At 38.6% G+C, this 18,870-nt stretch overlaps 2 protein-coding genes and 1 long non-coding RNA gene across 3 annotated transcripts; 1 reads left to right on the top strand and 2 right to left on the bottom strand.

Moving 5' to 3' along the window:
* LOC109948023 (DNA repair protein XRCC3 homolog) lies at nt 761-1,854 on the top strand. The gene is made up of 2 exons (XM_020559921.1): nt 761-1,388; nt 1,820-1,854. The coding sequence occupies exons 1-2, from the start codon at nt 761-763 to the stop codon at nt 1,852-1,854; spliced, it is 663 nt and encodes a 220-aa protein (XP_020415510.1).
* LOC109948022 lies at nt 1,896-3,314 on the bottom strand. The gene has a single exon (XM_020559920.1). The coding sequence runs from the start codon at nt 3,312-3,314 to the stop codon at nt 1,896-1,898; it is 1,419 nt and encodes a 472-aa protein (XP_020415509.1).
* LOC109948292 lies at nt 4,166-4,838 on the bottom strand. Its single transcript, XR_002270931.1, has 2 exons — nt 4,752-4,838; nt 4,166-4,249 (listed from the first exon to the last, which is right to left on the bottom strand). It is a non-coding gene; the product is annotated as an uncharacterized LOC109948292 (long non-coding RNA).

The following is an 18,870-nucleotide window of genomic DNA, read 5'->3' as shown; positions in this document are numbered from 1 at the left end:
CGGATTTGAACTTTTTCGTAAGTTTGCAAAAATAGTGGATCCGGCAGGATCCTGGGCCAACATCACTGTGGCCGGGGTCATGAATTTCATGGGTCGTGGTCACCGCACTTGAAGACTATGCAACTTCGAATTTGTCAACACCAGGAAAATGAAACTATGAGGCGGCCTATTTTTGTATTATGTAATGATGGGGTGGCCTGTTGTTGTATTATGTAAGTTTGGAATTAGGATTTTATGGAATGATGAAGCCTCTTTTTGTATTTGTGCGTATACAGTTTATCGGTGTCCAGTTCAGTGGCAATATAGCAGCAATAACTATACAATAAACATGCGTATAATGGCAATATTATGTCAATAAGAGTACAATAGAGTGATGATAGAGTTACAATATGATCCTATTACAGTACGTACTGCATCAGAATGTTTTTTAAATTAATTGGTCCAAAAAAATACTAATAAATAAACAAAAAAGTAATTACAAGTTGGAAAAAGGATGAATTATACATCCCTTAAAAGACATATAGCCTACAGTACAGACCTTCAAAATGAACTCTATATATATATATATATAATGCATGCCTTGTAGCACCATCACATCCCCCCCTAAATTACACAAACATGACATCCCCAAAACCTCATGCTCCTTCCTCTTTCAACCCCTAAATTATCCATTGGATGCCCAATACTAGATCACTGCTTGGGGGGTGGGATACCCTGCAACTCCATAACAGAATTAGTAGGGGAGAGTGGTTCCGGGAAGATGCAGCTTTGTCTCCAACTTACGGTACGAGCTCAGCTCCCACCCTCACATGGCGGACTAGGGGGCTCCTCCGTCTACATATTCACAGAATTCAGCTTCCCATTTCGTCGATTTCAACAGCTAGGCAACCTTTATCATGCATCATACCCCAACTTAATAAGGTTGGAGCCATTGGAAGACATATATGTTCATGGTGTTCATGATGCTCAACAACTCATCCATGTCCTTGGAGACATAGAAGCATTTATTGCCATTGATCACACTCGCCTAACTGTGAAACTCATTGTCATTGATTCCATTGCTGCATTGTTCCGATCACAGTATCAGACAACACCGGCAGATTTGAAACAGCGGTCTGAAATGTTCTTCAACATATCTGGGACATTGAAGGGTTTAGCAAATAAGTTTGGGTTGGCGGTGGTTGTCACCAACCAAGTGGTGGATTTTATTGGGCCACATGATGGAGTGAATGGGGTGAGGTTGGGAAACTTGGAGTCCCTGGACACATCAGGCAGACGGGTGAGTCCAGCTTTGGGACTGGCTTGGGCACATTGCATAAATTCAAGAGTGTTCTTGGCAAGACATGAGCAATCTATTGAGGTTGACATTCGTAATGCTCCTTCAACAAGTATATGTAGTCAAACACACATCACATTTCACCTTGTATTTGCCCCACATCTGGCCTATGCATCGGCCGAATTTGTAATCAGAAAAGAATGTATAGTCGGATTATCACAGTAACTGTGTAATAAAGGAATTCTAAGAACTTTAATGTTTTGGATCCATTTGGAATTACATTCCAGTCCCTTTAATTTCGCACTCAAATTATAATAGCAATCTGGAAGCAATACCAGTGCAATAAACGTACAATATAATAGCAATCTGTTAGCAATACAACATGCTGTAGCAATGCAACCGAAATTATGCAAATTTAAAAGAATTCCCATTCAACATAGCACGAAACCCACCACGAATAAAAGTAGAGTTTACATGACCTACCAAAGCAACACAAATCATATTGTCTAAGATACATTGCGCAATGAAATATTGTTTTTACAGGTGCTTTTATTGTGGCCTGCGGAACCGCACCTTGAGCACTTTCTTCTAATGGTGCCCTCTCCTTGCGAGGGAATTCTTATCTTCTTTCGTCTACCTGGCATGACCCTTGCCATGGGAGGCAGCACAACTCGACTTCGAACATCTTCAGGAATATCCCACATTCCGTGAGGTTGTACCGGGTAGATGCTATCCGAATAAGCATCCATCCAGGTTTTCCGAGTGTAATCCGAGAAGCCTTTGAGTATACATTTACTTTCAAGAAGCGGCAAACTGCAACTACATGCTTGCAAGGTAGCTGCTCAAGCTGAAACTTTCTACAGCTACAATTGTTGTTCGTCAAATCTACGAGGCCGTCCTTATCACCGTCCAAAACATTAAACTGTGCATTATTTAATTTAACCACATTCATCCTTGCAGCATCCTCCAACATGTTCCTCAACTTCTTCTCTCCGAAATTGGGGCACAATGTTGTTGTGCAATTCAAAGCCAACTCACGACGTTCGGTGAACCATTTCAAAAGGAGATTAACAATTTCCCCTATCAAATGAACCACTGGCAGCATCCTTGCAAACCTAAGGACTGAGTTGATTGACTCCACAATATTTGTTGTCATTACATTGTAGCGGCGTCCATCCATATGAGCTCTAGACCACTTATGTAACCCTGCCTCTTCAAGATATTGAGCAACATGTTCCTTTCGCTTGATGTTGCGAAAATGACAATCAAATTCAGCAATGGAATAAGATTTCGCAGCCTGCTCAAAGTGCATAAGTATGTGATCACGCTTTTTCAACTTGCAAGTGCGTTTCATGTTCCCCTTCATATGATAAAAGCATATGCCATGTTGTGCAGTTGGAAAAATTTTGTTCCACACATTCTCTATGCTAACTTTGCGATCAGAAATAATAACAAGATTGGGACACTCACCAATGGCTTCATGAAGTTTAGTGAAAAACCAATGCCATGATGCATCCGTCTCCAAATCCCCGATCCCAAAAGCAAGAGGATATATATTTCGATTACCATCGAATGCATTTGCTACAAACATAACACCCTTGTACTTGGATTTTAAATGAGTGGCATCCACGGCTATCACTGGGTGCATAGAAGAACGGAACCCTCTAATACATGCGCCAACAGCCATAAATAAATACACAAATTGATTGTTCTCATCAGTTTGGATGTGTGTTTTTGTGCCGGGATTCATACGCTCCAATTCATAGCAATAAGCTGGAAGGATATAATATGCCTCCTCCGGTAATCCTCTAATGGACAATAGAGCTAACTCCCTTGCTTTCCAAGCTTTCGAATAATGGATGGTGCAACCAAAGCTGTGTTTCACATCTCTCATAATGTCACTTGGTGTGTATATTGTCCGAGAATCCTTCAACTTCCTTTTAAGTGAAATGGCTACAAGTGCTACTGTTGCTTGACGATGCTTGTCACTTACGAACCTCAAATCACATTCATGGACAGTTGTACACCTCACAATCATGAAGCTGTATTCTCCAATTCTCGATGCTCGGACCCGTCATGGGCATGGACATTGACAACAAACCACAAGCAACCTCTTAGTGCAAGAGAATTGCACCTTAAATTCAAAGTGGCCTCTTAATGCCGTGAACCGTAACTCCGTCAACAATGCTTTCTTACTAGAGAAAATTTGCCCAACTGTAATTTTCGGATTCCAATCACTTCGTGAAAACCCGCTGTCCAAATATGCTTTTTCATCATTTACACCGGCTTCATTGTACCGGTTTTGTTCACCCATTTGACTCCAATAATGTTGACGAGTGGGTTCAGATTCTCCTCCTAAACGCATTATTGGCAACTGGGTAGCTGTGTTCAAGCAGCCCAAATTAGGAGGGGCAGAGTACACTGACACTTCATTTCTTTCAGTACCATTATCACCACCATGCATCTCCTCCACCTCGCTAAAATCAATCATATCCATAAAATCTGTCCCTACTTCACCTCCCACGTCAATGACATTTTTATTATTCCAAGTTACTTCATTGCTTTCAACAATGGCAACTGAAGAATGACCCATCCGACTACTATCTGTCGTGATATGCATACTATGAACTACATCATTTGTCAGTCCTTTATCTTCTATACTCACGAGTAAGGGAGCTAGTTTTGAAGGTGTTACCTCGGAATTGTACTTCATAAAAAAATTGTCATCATCATCGTCCTCAATCTTTATGTGCTTCCACTCATTCGAGGCCACCAAAACTGAGAATTTTAAGCAAACCTTGTCTTCCCTGCTGTTTGTATTACCAATCTGATGCACACGGTCCAACATTTCAGGAAATTTGATAGTCCGTGGAACTATTAAGCCTTTTGAGTCACCCCCTTCGTATTTGCACATCTTCTTCGAGGTGACCCATTTTCCATTGTAGCACACGAGAATAACAATTGTCTCCATTTCTGACCATGACAAAACAACATTTCATTAACCCAATATAACCCACAATAACCATACAATACAATAGCAATATAAACGCAATATAACAGCAATATAGAAGCAATATAATGTCAATATAACAGCAATACGACAGTAAAATAAGAGGAACACAACAACACTACACCAGTAACACATCAGAATCACACTATACAGATCTACTACATCAAATGAAAAATCCCAAGTTTTAAGATTCACATATCCAGACCAATCTAAATGCAATTGGTACAAACCCAGATGAATGAGCATGAATATTCAACAAAACCTAACCCAAAGAAATTAAAGCCAAAACGAATTTAACACAAACCCAAACAATCAAACTATAACCCATTTCACATAATCCCACTGATATTAACAAAAACCCAAAGAAATTAAAGCCAAAATGAATTTAACACAAACCCAAACAATCAAACTATAACCCATTTCACATAATCCCACTGATATTAACAAAATAACCATCAACACTACCTTTTCGAGGTCGGCAATCCACTAGAGCTTCAAGGTTGCAAGCAGCTATTCAGAAGACATAGCTAAAGGGAGGGGTTCGCGATTCCAAACAGAGAGCAAGAGATCGAATAGGGGAGAAACAGACATAACGAAGCTAGAGAGAGAAAGAGTTGCGCTATGAGAAAGAGAGCAAAGAAAGAGACAGAGAGTTGTGCTAGAGAGAGAGAGCCAAGAGAGACGCAGAGAGCTGTGATAGACAGATACCAAAGAGAAAGAGAGCTGTGCCAGAGAGAGAGAGAGCTGTGTGAGCTAAAAGAGAACAAAATTTCTGGACTTGTGAAAAAACTGCAATCAGTGGACAATAATTTTATATTTATAGGTGATAGTTGTACAAAAATTGGGAAGGGGTGGTATTTTTAATTACAATTATAAAAATGGTGGCATTAGGGTTATTTCCCTATTTTTTTTCCCTTTGTTCCCGTTTGAACTTTCAACCTCCTCCCCCTTTAAATTCTCTCTCCCCTCCATCCAGACCAAGCTCTTCTCCCTCCTCAGCAATACCTCTGCCACTCTCCTCTTTTGTTATGGAATACAAATTTGGGTTGTAAAACCCAAAGCTTTTTGTAACCCAAAAACACAAAACCCCAAGCTTAAAAGTAAAATACAAAATATTATCTGTCAAATTGTTGCTCCTGCATTTTGATTGTGTTGGCCATCCCTGTTTTTGGGGCTTTTGTTTGTAATTTCTTCTTTTCATTTTAAAAAAAGTATCCCTTGCCCCAAAATCGTAGTTCTCTCCTCATATTTCTTATGTCTATTTTTTTTTGGTTAATTTTGATGGGTAATGATTCACTTTTGAAATTGGCTTTGTTTTTGTGGCTTTCTTCCCCATTCTCAAGTAGCCGAGAATTCACCTACCATTGAAATTTTACAGTTAATCAGCCCTGTGAGTTGGAAGAGAGACTTAAGAATTGAGATTAAAAAGGGAGTGGAGTGTTGAGGTTTTAGACTAGAAAAAAAAAACGAGGGTTGCAGGCCAGGTAGAACGCAAGGTAAGATGTAAATAGAAGTAAAAAACCAGAAAAATAAAAAAAGGAGGAGGAGGGAGGGTTGCAGGCCAGAAGGAACGGAAGGTAAGGGAAAGGAGAAAAAATCAAGGAAGATTGCAGGCCAGGGAGAGCGGTAAGGGAAGAGGGAATGGAAATTAAAAAATTCACAGCTGGCAGCATTTCATTGTCTTGGGATACCGAGCTGTAATGCTGACCTGACACCACTATGTCAGAAAAGTTTTTCTCGAAGGGAAGAGAAGGCTGTGGGCCCCTTATTTATTAAATTTTTTTGATTCCCACATAAAAGTTAATTAAGGTTAATAATAGGACATATGTCACTCTTTGAAGATGGTGGTGAGGGTACACCTCTAGTTAAGAGTGGTGGGCAAAAACGCTCTGAAATTTGTTAGAATAATGCTACTCTTACCACATTTGTATACCACATCCTTATACCATCTAATGTGGCAACTGAGATAGACAGCCACATCAATTAAAATTATTTTATATTTTCTTTTCTTTTATGATTTATTCTAGTGTTTGTTTTTCTAATTGTCTTAATTAAAATACACTTAATTGATTTAATTGATGTGACATATAATATGGACATGCCACATCACGTGGTATAGAAATATATGATTAAAATGTGGTAAGTGTAGCATTACTCAATTGGTTAAGGGTGGTGAGCAAAAATGCTCTCAAATTGGTGTCCTCTTCTTAAAGCATTTCCACCCATTTGCCATGGGAAAGAGCAATGGGAGGCAAGAGCTGTTACTATTCACATGAATAGTGGTAGCCTTTGCAAAAGGCACGTTGTGTTTCCACCCATTGTCATGGCAAAAGGGCAATTACTATTTACTTTAATTTTTTAAAATTTTTTTTATACTTAAATGATTAATTTGGATAAGATTTTCGATTGCTACGTGTCAATATTTATTATAAAATTCACATCTCATATTTTAGAAAAAAATTTCAGATAAGATTTTCGATTGTCACATGTCCATATTTATTATAAAATTGACATCTCAAATTTCAGATAAGATTTTTGGATAAAATTCCCGCTTGCCACGTGTCGATATTTATTATAAAATACAAATCTCATATTTCAGATAAGATTTTCACCCTGTAAAATTGGGCCACGTGTCATCTCTATCTTCTAAATCTCTCAATAAAAGCATAAACTCAACTCAGACCTCTCACACCATATCCTATCTATCCTTTCATTTTTTAGATTTTAGCAAACACATTCTACTCTCAATGTCTTATACGAAGAGGTTGTTGGAGAGGCAAGAGAGAGAAAATGAAGAAAAAAGGCGCAAACGAGCTAAAGAAGAAAGGGAGGAGGAAGAAGATGATGATCAAGTTGCCATGGCAATGGGTATGCTCCATCAATCAAGCCAAGACCACTGTGGTTCACAATTTAGTCGTGGGCTGAACGTGGACCAACGTAGGTATTCTCGGGGTAAGAATCTCTTGGATGATTACTTTATCCCAAATTCGTTGTACTCTAGTTTTGATTTTTGAGGCCGATATAGAATGTAGCCCCATTTGTTCAATAAAATCATGCATGATGTTTGCAATTATGATGCATACTTCGTTTAGATGTATGATGCTATTGGGGTTTTGGGTCTTCTTCCAAAGCAAAAACTTACAACTTCTTTACGGATGCTGGCGTTTTGGCGCATGGGCAGATCAGATGGATGAGATTGCTAGGATGGGGAAATCCACTATCCTAGAGAGCTTGGTCAGATTCTGTGATGCAATCGAAACTCTTTACACGAGGGATTACCTCAGCAAACCTATGCCTAGGGACCTCCAAAGGCTTCTACAAAAGTTGAGGCTCGAGGTTTCCCAGGCATGATTGGAAGCATTGACTGTATGCACTGGTAATGGAAGAATTGCCCAACTGCCTGGCAAGGAAATTAGGGGAATATGAAAGGCAAAAAAAGTATAATTTTGGAAGTCGTTGCATCATCTGAGACTTAGGTTTGGCATGCCTTTTTGGGAGTTGCGGGATCTCAGAACAACTTCAACGTGCTCGGTCAAGCCCCGGTGTTCAACGATGTGTTGAGAGGTCAAGCCCCTCAGATCACCTATGAAATCAATAATACTGTCTACTCAGGTGGGTACTACCTAGCAGATGGAATTTACCCAAGGTGGACGACATTCGTCAAAACAATTCCGCATCCCCAATCGAAGAAGGAAAAATCATTTGCTGCTATCAAGAGGGTTATAGGAAAGATGTGGAAAGGTGTTTTGGTATCCTCCAATCTCGGTGAACAATCATTAGCGGGCCTGCAAATATGTTTGATGAAGAGGTGCTTCGAAGCATTATGATGACATGCATCATCCTCCATAACATGATTGTGGAGGATGAATATGATTATGATGAGCCAGGGGTGTTCAAACCTGATCCCATGAATATGACATTGACAAGAATTTATGAACGGCTTGTGGGAACAAATGGGCAACCACTGCAGCATAACTGTTGATTAGGGACGGTCGTTACATCAACCGTATGATTGACCGTTATACAGAAACGCAATATTCTTATGTTCACAAACGACATCAAGTTGACTTGATAGAGCACTTATGGGCACTGAGAGACAATCACGGTCAATGAAGTTAAGTTTAATGCTTTGTTTTTAATTATGATTTGTGTTGAATTATGCTTTGGTTGTGTTTTGTAATGAATTATACTTTCTTTGTGTTTTGTAATGAATTATGCTTTGTTTTGGTGTATACAGTGTTTTAAATACAACTAATTAAATAAAAGACAAGCAATACAACTAATTAAATAAAAGACAAGCAATACAACTAATTAAATAAAAGACAAACAATACAACTAATTAATAAATGCCAACAGTTCTCAATACAACCTAATGGTTTTCATCATTTAACCAATCAGTGTTTGTAGGTCCATTGTCACGGAAAAACCTTTTTCTCATAACATCCCTTTATTTTAGCTTCCAAAATGACTTTGTTTCAGGGGACATATGGCTCGTATCCATAGCCATGGTTTTCCAATCCTTTTTGTCCATGTCTTGTTTGTGTGCATACTCCCTTTCTCTTGCAAATACTTCATCTCTTGCCTTCTCATCAACATCTCTTTTCATGTCTCTCTCAATTCTCATTGTGTCGTTCAGAGCAATTTGCTCCAAAACTTTTGCACAATCATTGGTCGAATTACTCATTCTCTTGGCCTTGGCTGTCTTTCTCCCAATAAGCCTCAGTTCCCTTTGGATTGGTGAGTATTGATTCATTAGGGACTCCAACAGCGAATCCGATGCTTGTGAATTGGAACGGCATCTCATTCAACACAACGGTCGGACCCATGGGAATAATTTTGAATCTCGAACAATTTTTCACAACCTCACAACATTGGTGATTGTTGAAAGATTTTTTGCCTTGGCCAATGGCACCGAACCACATTTGTGTTTGCATAATCTATAATTTGAAAAAAAAAAAATTAGAAATGCAAGAAAATTTCAAAAAATAGGACATTAAATTTAAAAAAACGGAAATTACAAATAATTTACCTCGTTGTCAAGATTTTTGCCGCCTCGAACGTTGTCCTTCGCTTTTACCAATGCATCTCTCCACTTCCCTAACTCTTTATTCAAAATTTCCACCGACTAACCAAGGCCATTTTCGTACGAGTTGAACCTGATCTTTCACAAATTCGGCATGAATTTTTCTTCACATATGAGAGAACTTCATCTCATTGCTCGTGATCTGGCAATGACCAACTTGGACCCAACACTTACAAAACAAAACATCTTCTGTGGTTTGTCCACGACCCTTCGACTTCGATGGAAGAGGACATTTGTATTTTTACACAAATGAAATTTGGAAAGTGAAGAAAATTTGGTGTGGAGAAATTAGGATTAGACACACCAGGACGCGCCACTTGGCTTATAGTTGTTGGTGGAACGTAGAATTGACACCATCAGCCCTTGGGCATGAGCTCGGGCTCGATCTGTCTTTGGGCTTGCCCGGTTTGGTAGCCCCTACCATTTGCTAGGGCTACCAAAGCCCGCTGCAACCGGGCATAGGGCCTCGAGCCCCTTCATGCCCGGGCCAGCCTTCAACGCTGAAAATGCACTTATATGCTTCACACATGTCCACTCACTTAACTGAAGATTTGAAGGAAACATGCATCAAATGCTTAGGAAATGCACTTTAGCCACAACCTATACAACAAAAACATTCTAAATGACGGATTCATTTTGTTTATACTAGTTGAGGTAAACCTTTTTCATTTTAAACCAAGTATCTTAGCCTAGTCTCCTTGAACACAAATAGAAAAAGGAAAAACGGAATAGATCTTTTACCCTTAATGACCTTTTCTTGATTTCTCAAGAATGAACACCTTTGTTGGAAAGACCTTTTGTTTCTCTTGATTTTGACTCCTTCACCTTAAGGCTCCAAAATTGGAGTCCTCTACCTCACCACACCAAATGCTCCTAGAGATGAAGAGAAGGCGATCAAGAAGTATGGATGTTAGTCTACTTCTTGATTGGACCAATTTTTGGTTTATGGAAGATGAGATACAAAGATGATCACTCATCAACCCAAGTAGGAGACCAAAAACCCTTGCTACGTTTTCTCCAACACTTAGTTTATATAGGACAACACAAAAGGCAATTGGGTGGGTATTTGGGGCTCCATTTGGTCCATGGCTCAGGTCATCTTATGCCACTTATCCCTTGGGCTCAATAGCCTTTTGGGCTATTTTGTCCCTTTCCTTTTAAATCATATTTAAAAGCACAATCCAATATTTTTATATGTCAATCCCTTTCATTATTAATCTTTTAATTATAACTTAACTATTAAATTATAATTATAGTCTTACTTAATTGACCTGGTCGAACTATTTGGCTTTGGTCAATTGCTCTGGTCAACATGTTGACTTTTCACCGTTGACTTTGACATTTGATTATGAACTTGTGTCTCCTCATTTCATTTCTCCTCATTTGTACCACTAATCACATTCTTTGGGTGTGTAGATCTGTAGGTTCCCTTTAGTAAGATAGTGGGTTGACTCAACTCCTCAGAGATAATACACGAATTAAATTTCACAATTTAATTCTTCCTATTAATAAAGGTTAATTAAAACCTTTTAGGACATCTACAAACCATGGTTGTCGCCTCACGGTTATCCAAGCCAAATGAGAGGTTGTGATTAGATCATGGAATCCGATTGTCAATATTCTAATGTGAATCATTCCTTCTATGTGATTATCCTGGTAAGATTTGAAGACTTCTTCTTTCAAGTCTTATCCACTACTCTGCGCAGAGATTTGACCAATCATATCTTAGAGTATTCTCTCTCCTTTATTGAGAGTAGAGATTCCTTGTTGTGCATTCATTTTCTTCCATGACTCTATCGAGAATCCTGATGATCACCTTTAAGCTATGCCTAATTCAGCATGATAGTATAATGCCCTCAAAGATTAACAACATAGCCACAAAACATCTATGATGCCTCAGGTCTAAGGATTAGTTTGCACCATTGAAATTTATGAGTTCCAGGTTGACATATGAGTAAAGACTTTCATGCTGTAACTCATGTGTTGGATCGCGTTCAGTGTACTTGTTCTTCTACAAGCACCTACACACATATCAATGTGTCTCCACATTTAATGACTTAAGACCTTGCCATTCCCTATATATAGAGACAATACTGTGTGTACTGGTCTTTGCGGAATATTGACGCCTAATCAATATTCCTATGATCAAGAATATATTTAGGATTTAGGGATGATGAGAAGTCTCTATATATGAAATCTCATTACATAGCTCTTTCCTTGGACTATGGTTGTTCTACATATTGAAAGATAATATAGGATGATTTAATGTATAAAACAACCTTTCTTGCCTATTGATAACTTAATATGTCTTTTATCAAAGATGTCCTTAACTCTAACTATTACATAATTAGTTGGCTTTAAGGGCATATTTCTAACAATCTCCCACTTGCACTTTAAAGCCAATCTGACATGTATCTAATACCCATCTTCTCCATGTGTTGATTCAGCTGAAGCTTACTTATAGGCTTTGTGAGTGGGTCTGCTATGTTGTCTGTTGAAGCCATCTTTAGCACACTAATATCTCCACCAACAACATATTCCCTGATTAAGTGATAGCGCCTCTGAATATGCTTGGATCTTTGATGAGACATTAGTTCCTTGGCTTGTGCTATAGCCCCCTTGTTGTCACAGTATAAAATGACTGATGACTCAATGCTTGGAACCACACCAAGTTTAGTAATGAACTTCCTCATCCAGATCGCTTCCCTTGCTGCTTTCGAAGTAGCTATGCACTCTGCTTCAATTATGAAGTCCGCAGTGGTGCTTTGCTTGCAACATCTCCAATTGATTGCCCCTCCATTCAATATGAACACATATCCAGTAGTGGATTTTCGATCATCAACATCAGATTCGAAATCTGAGTCTATATATCATTCCACTAGTAATTCCGGGTTTCCTCCATATACTAGGAACATATCCTTAGCCTTTCTGAGGTACTTTAACACAGTCTTTACAGCACTCCAATGTTCTGATCCTGGGTTTGATTGATATCTGCTTGTGATGCTCACAGCATAACTGATATCCAGCCTCATACATAGCATGGCATAGATTAGGCTCCCAATTGAGGAGGAATATAGGATCCTGCTCATTTGTATCACTGCTTCTGGGGTTTTAGGGCTCATGCTCTTAGACAAGTGAATACCATGTCTGACTGGCAGAAAACCTTTCTTGGAATGTTCCATTTGGAATCTTCTGAGCACCTTGTCCACATACAGGGATTGAGATAATCCAATTAGTTTTGTCGATCTATCCCTATAGATCTTGATATCCACTATGTAAGATGCATTTCCCAGATCCTTCATTGAGAAGGTCTTTGATAACCATAGTTTCACAGAGGTCAACATGCCTATGTCATTTCCAAACATTAATATGTCATCTACATATTGTACGAGGAATACCAAACATTAATATGTCATCTACATATTGTACGAGGAATACTACTGCGCTCCCCCTGTTTTTCTTGTACACACAAGGTTCATCTTCATTTTGGCTAAAACCATAACCTTTAACGGCTTCATCAAAATGAATGTTGCAACTCCTTAATGCCTACTTCAGTCCATAGATTGACCTTTGAAGTTTGCATATTTTCTTCTCTTAATGTTTACATATAAATCTTCAAGTTGATCCATGTAGATTTCTTCCTGAAGGTGGCCATTTAGAAAAAGCCGTTTTCACATCCATTTGCCATGTCTCGTGGTCATAATATGCTGCTATGGCGAGAAATATACGTATGGATTTTATCATTGCTATAGAAGAGAAAGTTTTTTCATAGTCAATTCCCTTTCTTTGTTTGTAGCCTTTAGCTACTAATCCAACTTTATAGGTCTCCACCTTACCATCTGAGCCCTTCTTCCTCTTAAAGACCCATTTGTTTCCTATTGGTACAATACCTTCAGGAGGGTCAACCAGAGTCCAGACTTGGTTGGCATACATAGAATCCATCTCAGACTTCATGGCTTCCTACCATTTCTTTGAGTCAATGTCCAACATTGCCTTTATGTAGGTTTTAGGATCTTCCATGTAATCTCCCATGAGAAGAACATGGTGTGAGCCCATATATCTATCAGGTGCTTTACTAATCCTTTCAGACCTACATAGAGGTTGGGTGAGTGTGGGTAAAGGGACTAGATCCTTAACTGGATCAGACTCTATTTCAGGTTCATGAGGCTCTCCAGACTCTTCCTTGAGCTCAACCTTTTGCACACAGTGTCATCCAATGCAAAATCAATCTCAAGAAATCTTGCAGATCTCCAGATTTCTACACATTTCTGATATAACATCTAGCTTGTCAATATCATGCTTCTTGACATAAGCCGAACAACCCCATATCTTAAGATGATTGAGACTTGGCTTCCTTCCAAACCACATTTCATATGGTGTTCTGGCCACAGATTTGGAAGGTACTCTGTTTAGCAGGTATGCTGTAGTTTGAAATGCATATCCCCAAAATGATAATGGCAAGTCAGTAGTACTCATCATTGATCGGACCATGTCCATCAACATTCGGTTTCTCCTTTCGGAGACACCATTAAATTGTGGAGTTCCAGGTGGAGTCCACTGAGATAGGATGCCATGTTTCTTGAGGTATTCAAGAAACTCAGTACTCAAGTATTCTCCTCCTCAATTTGATCTTAGAATCTTGATACTCTTTCCGATTTGCTTTTCAACTTCGTTCTTGAATTCTTTGAACTTTTCAAAGGCCTCGGACTTGTACTTTATTAGGTATACATAGCCCAACTAAGAGTAATCACCAGTGAACGTAATGAAGTAAGAAAAGTCACTCGTTGATAGTGGACAATGGCCCACATACATCAGTGTGGATTAATCAAGAAGCTCAGTGACTCTTTCCTCTTTTCTTGAAAAATGAAAGTTTGACATTTTTCCTTAAAGACAGGATTCACAGGTGGGCATAGGGACTGAACCCAAAGATTCAAGGTATCCTTATTTGACCATTCTTTGGATCTTATCTTGGCCAACGTGTCCTAACTTTAGGTGCCAAACTTGAGTCGGATTGAGTTCTTCGCTGGGCCTCTTAGGTCCTAGCATCTCAATCAAGCAGTTGCTATTTTCCACAATTTGAATTTGGTAGAGACCATTGATCATAGTACATTTACATATGATTCGCATGCCTTGTTGTAAATAGCATCCGATTCTATTGAATGTGACAGTGTAATCTTCATTCAACAATGCTGAAACATATACTAGGTTCTTTACGTAACTTGGAATATAAAGACATTCTTTAAGTTCAAGTGTCTCCCCATGTGGTAGCTTAAGGTGGAAAGTGCCTACTGCTTTTGCAGATATTTGGGTACCATTACTGACACGTAGCACTATTTCCCATTTTGACAACTTCCTATGATCTGCTAGACCTTGCAATGTATTGCAAACGTGTCTGCTAGCTCTGAATCCATTATCCAGGTGGAAGTTTCAACTGCCATTACTGACTCAAGGAAAAAATTGCCCTCTTCATAAGTTTTGTTCCTTGTGCATGAAAGATGTACATTACATATCTTCTTCTTTTTAGTATCCTTATGGAAGCTAATCCCTTTTGACATTATATGGATCATTTGAGGCTTGCTTTGTGTAATGTGTTATGAATGAGGATCTACAAAAGTATCTACAAACATAATAGAAATAAAATTAGATTGTTTTGGTTAATGCCATAGATTTAGGATTTTTAAATTCTATGGCTCCTCCCACTATTTTAAACGATTTTCATAATCCCTAAAAAATGGAATACGAGAGACTTCTATAAGATTTCTCTTAGCAGGATGAGGGGCTCCTTATTATTTGGATCACCACACCATAATAGGATCTTGGGATAACACAAATGATAAAGAGAGAGTCCTTCTACTTGTTCACATCATGATGTGAGTTCCCATATAATTTGGCCTTTAGCAAATGTATACTCCCAAATATTATTGCGAGACACCATTGTACTAGTTAAGTATTAGCCCACCATTCTTGCAAAGTATAGTGATTCAATCATGAACCTCATCATAATAGAATGTTGGTCCATGTCTGAGCCTATCCTTGCAACATCCAATGTATAAATGAATTCTTCCTAAGCAAGAACATCTTGTTGTCAACCCCTCATGTATGAGGCAAAGCCTTCACAAGGGTCAAGCCTATTCGGAATTCACCATGGTGGAAGGGCAAGACTAAGCTTTCAAAAAGTCAATCGTCTTTCTACTTTATTTAGTAAATTGAGGGTTTAAGGTCTCATCATAAACATGCTTCATCCAATTAAACTACTTGGCCTAGGACAACTATTATTCTAAATCATATTAGTAGTTGTATGATACTCCCTCTATTTGTTTTGCAAATCAAATTAATTTCATAAAACTCTTTTATTTGAGATTGGGAATATGCACTACTACTAATAGAAAGCCTTCGCATTTTCTTAAGTTTAGATAAATAGTCATTTGCTTCCATGACCCTATTGAGAATCCCGATGAGCACCTTTAAGCTATACCTAATTCAACATGACCGTATAGTGCCCCCAAAGATTAACAACATAGCCACAAAACATCTATGATGCCTCAGGTCTAAGGATTAGTTTGCACCATGCAATTTATGAGTTCCAACTTGACATGTGAGTAAAGACTTCCATGCTGTAACTCATGTGTTGGATCGCGTTCAGTGTCCTTGTTATTCTACAAGCACCTACACACATATCGATGTGTCTCCACACTTAATGACTTAAGACCTTGCCATTTCCTACATATAGAGATGATACTGTGTGTACTGGTCTTTGCGGAATATTGACGCCCAATTAATATTCCTATGACCAGGAACATATTCAGGATTTAGAGATGATGAGAAGTCCCACGTATGCAATCTCATTACATAGCTCTCATATCCACTTGTGTATTCCTTGGACTATGGTTGTTCTATATATTGAGGATGATTTAATGTATAAAACAACCATTCTTGCCCATTGATAACATAACATGTTATTTATCAAAGATTCCTTAACTCTAACTATTACATAATTAGTTGGCTTTAAGGGCATATTTCTAACAATCTCCCCCTTGCACTTTAAAGCAAATCTGACATGTGTCTAACACCTATCTTCTCTATGTGTTGGTCCAGCTGAAGCTGACTCATAGGCTTTGTTAGTGGATCTACTATGTTGTCTGCTGAAGCCACCTTGAGCATGCTAATATCTCCATCAGCAACATATTCCCTGATTAAGTGATAGCGTTTCTGAATGTGCTTGGATCTTTGATGAGACCTTGGTTCCTTGGCTTGTGCTATAGCCCCATTGTTGTCACAAAATAAAATGACTAGTGACTCAATGCTTGGAACCACTCCAAGTTTAGTACAACTAATTAAATAAAAGACAAGCAATACAACTAATTAATAAATGCCAACACTTCTCAATACAACCTAATGGTTTTGCACAATCATTGGTCGAATTACTCCCTCTCTTGGTCTTTGCCGCCTTTCTCCCAATAAGCCTCGGCTCCCTTTGGATTGGTGAGTCTTGATTCATTAGGGACTCCACCAGTGAATCTGATGCCTGTGAATAGTGGAGCGATATCTCATTCAACACAACAGTTGGACCCATGGGAATAATTTTGAATCTTGAACAATTTTTCACAACCTCCCAACATTAGTGATTGTTGAAAGAGTTTTTGCCTTGGCCAATGGCACCGAACAACATTTGTGTTTGCATAATCTATAATTTTAAAAAAAAAAAAATTAGACATGTAAGAAAATTTCAAAAAATAGGACATTAAATTTAATAAAATGGCAATTACAAAAATTTACCTTGTTGCCAAGAATTTCGCCGCTTTTAACATTGTCCCTCGCTTTTACCAACGCATCTCTCAACTTCCCTAACTCTTTATTCAAAATTTTCCACCTACTAACCAAGGCCATTTTTGTACAACTCGAACCCGATCTTTCACAAATTTCGGCATGAATTTTCTTCATATATGAGAGAACTTCATCTCATTGCTTGTGATTTGGCAATGACCAACTTAGACCCAACACTCACACAACAGAACACCTTCCATGGTTGTCCATGATCCTTCGACTTCGATGGAAGAGGACATTTATATTTTTGCACAAATGAAATTTGGAAAGTGAAGAAAATTTGGTGTGGAAAGTGAAGAATATTGGTAGGTATTTATAGACAGAAAAAAAATCAGAATTTTTTGGTATTTTTTGAAAACTCATTTCTAATTTTTTGACACTGTTGGATTGGAGGAGAAATTAGGATCAAACACACTAGTATGCACCACATGGCTTGTAGCTGTTGGCGGAAAATAGGGTTTATGCCATCAGCCCTTGGGCACGAGCTCGAGCTCGATCTGCCTTTGGGCTTGCACGGTTTGGTGGCCCCTACCATTTGCTAGGGCTGCCATTTCCAGCCCTCAATGCTGGAAATGCTCTTATATGCTTCACACATGTCCACTCACTTAATTGAAGATTAACACTATTAGGTTATTTTTTTTTAATATAAAAAATAATATAAAAATCATCATCCTCTCTAACTTGAAGTTAGAGTCGCCGAAGAAGGGGAACTTTTGAGGATCCTAAAAAATTTCATGGAAAGTATTTCATGTTGGATATGAGCAACATTAATTTTGGTAGTTGATCGGGGTGGGTTTGTAGGGTTTATAGGAGAAATGTGATGCTAGATCTTTGTCAGCATGGTTGAAAGTTGAGGATTGCCACTCATGATTCAATGGTGGTTCAATGAGGGGTTGGGGTGTCAGTGAGGAGGACAGGGGGCTATCTTCGATGGTTTGGAGTGGTGATGTTAGGTGGTTGTTGGGGTTAAGGGGTGGGGGGTCGTGGGTCATGGCTCCTAATGCTAGGTTTTTGTTTTTGTTTTTTTTCCTTTTTGTTTTTATTTTTTAAGTTTTATTTAAAATTGATAGTGTTAATTTTCTATTAAGTGGATAGACATATGTCAAGCAAATAGGAAGGGGACATGGAGGCGACACCAATTTCAGGGATATATGATCTGCTCCTGGTAAAACAGTTGAATGTTTTATTGTAAATGTTGCGATGTTATGATTAGCACTTACGGCATCATGGGGATGGGATTATGGTAATTCTCAATAATTGGTCGAGTGTTTTTCACTTCTCAGAATTTTCATTGAGTTGGATTCCAATGTCAACATTCGAGAACGATATGTGCTCTAATTAAGGTTTGGACTTGACATTTGTTGAGCTCGAATAATCTCGGCTCCTTTATGAATGATAAATAATAAAGTAGAAAATTTTTGGATAAGAGAAAGATTGCAACTAATGTCCTTCTTTGGGTGAGTGAATGTGTGGCGTGCTAGCATGGTGACCTTTGCAGCCAAGTGCAAATGATGTTGGTGAAGTGGGTGGTTTGCTAAATCTTGATTGCATCAAAACGATTGTGGCCAAGGAAGAAACACTTCTCAGCACTTTATGTTTTTTAGGTTGCAACAGGTTATAGGCATGAATCCTTATTTGCTCAAAATCTTCTAATTCTTGACACGTAGTTTAGGCATA

This window comes from Prunus persica, chromosome G3, assembly GCF_000346465.2.
Source record: "Prunus persica cultivar Lovell chromosome G3, Prunus_persica_NCBIv2, whole genome shotgun sequence".
Taxonomy (NCBI): domain Eukaryota; kingdom Viridiplantae; phylum Streptophyta; class Magnoliopsida; order Rosales; family Rosaceae; genus Prunus; species Prunus persica.
This window is presented reverse-complemented; position numbering and strand designations above follow the sequence as displayed.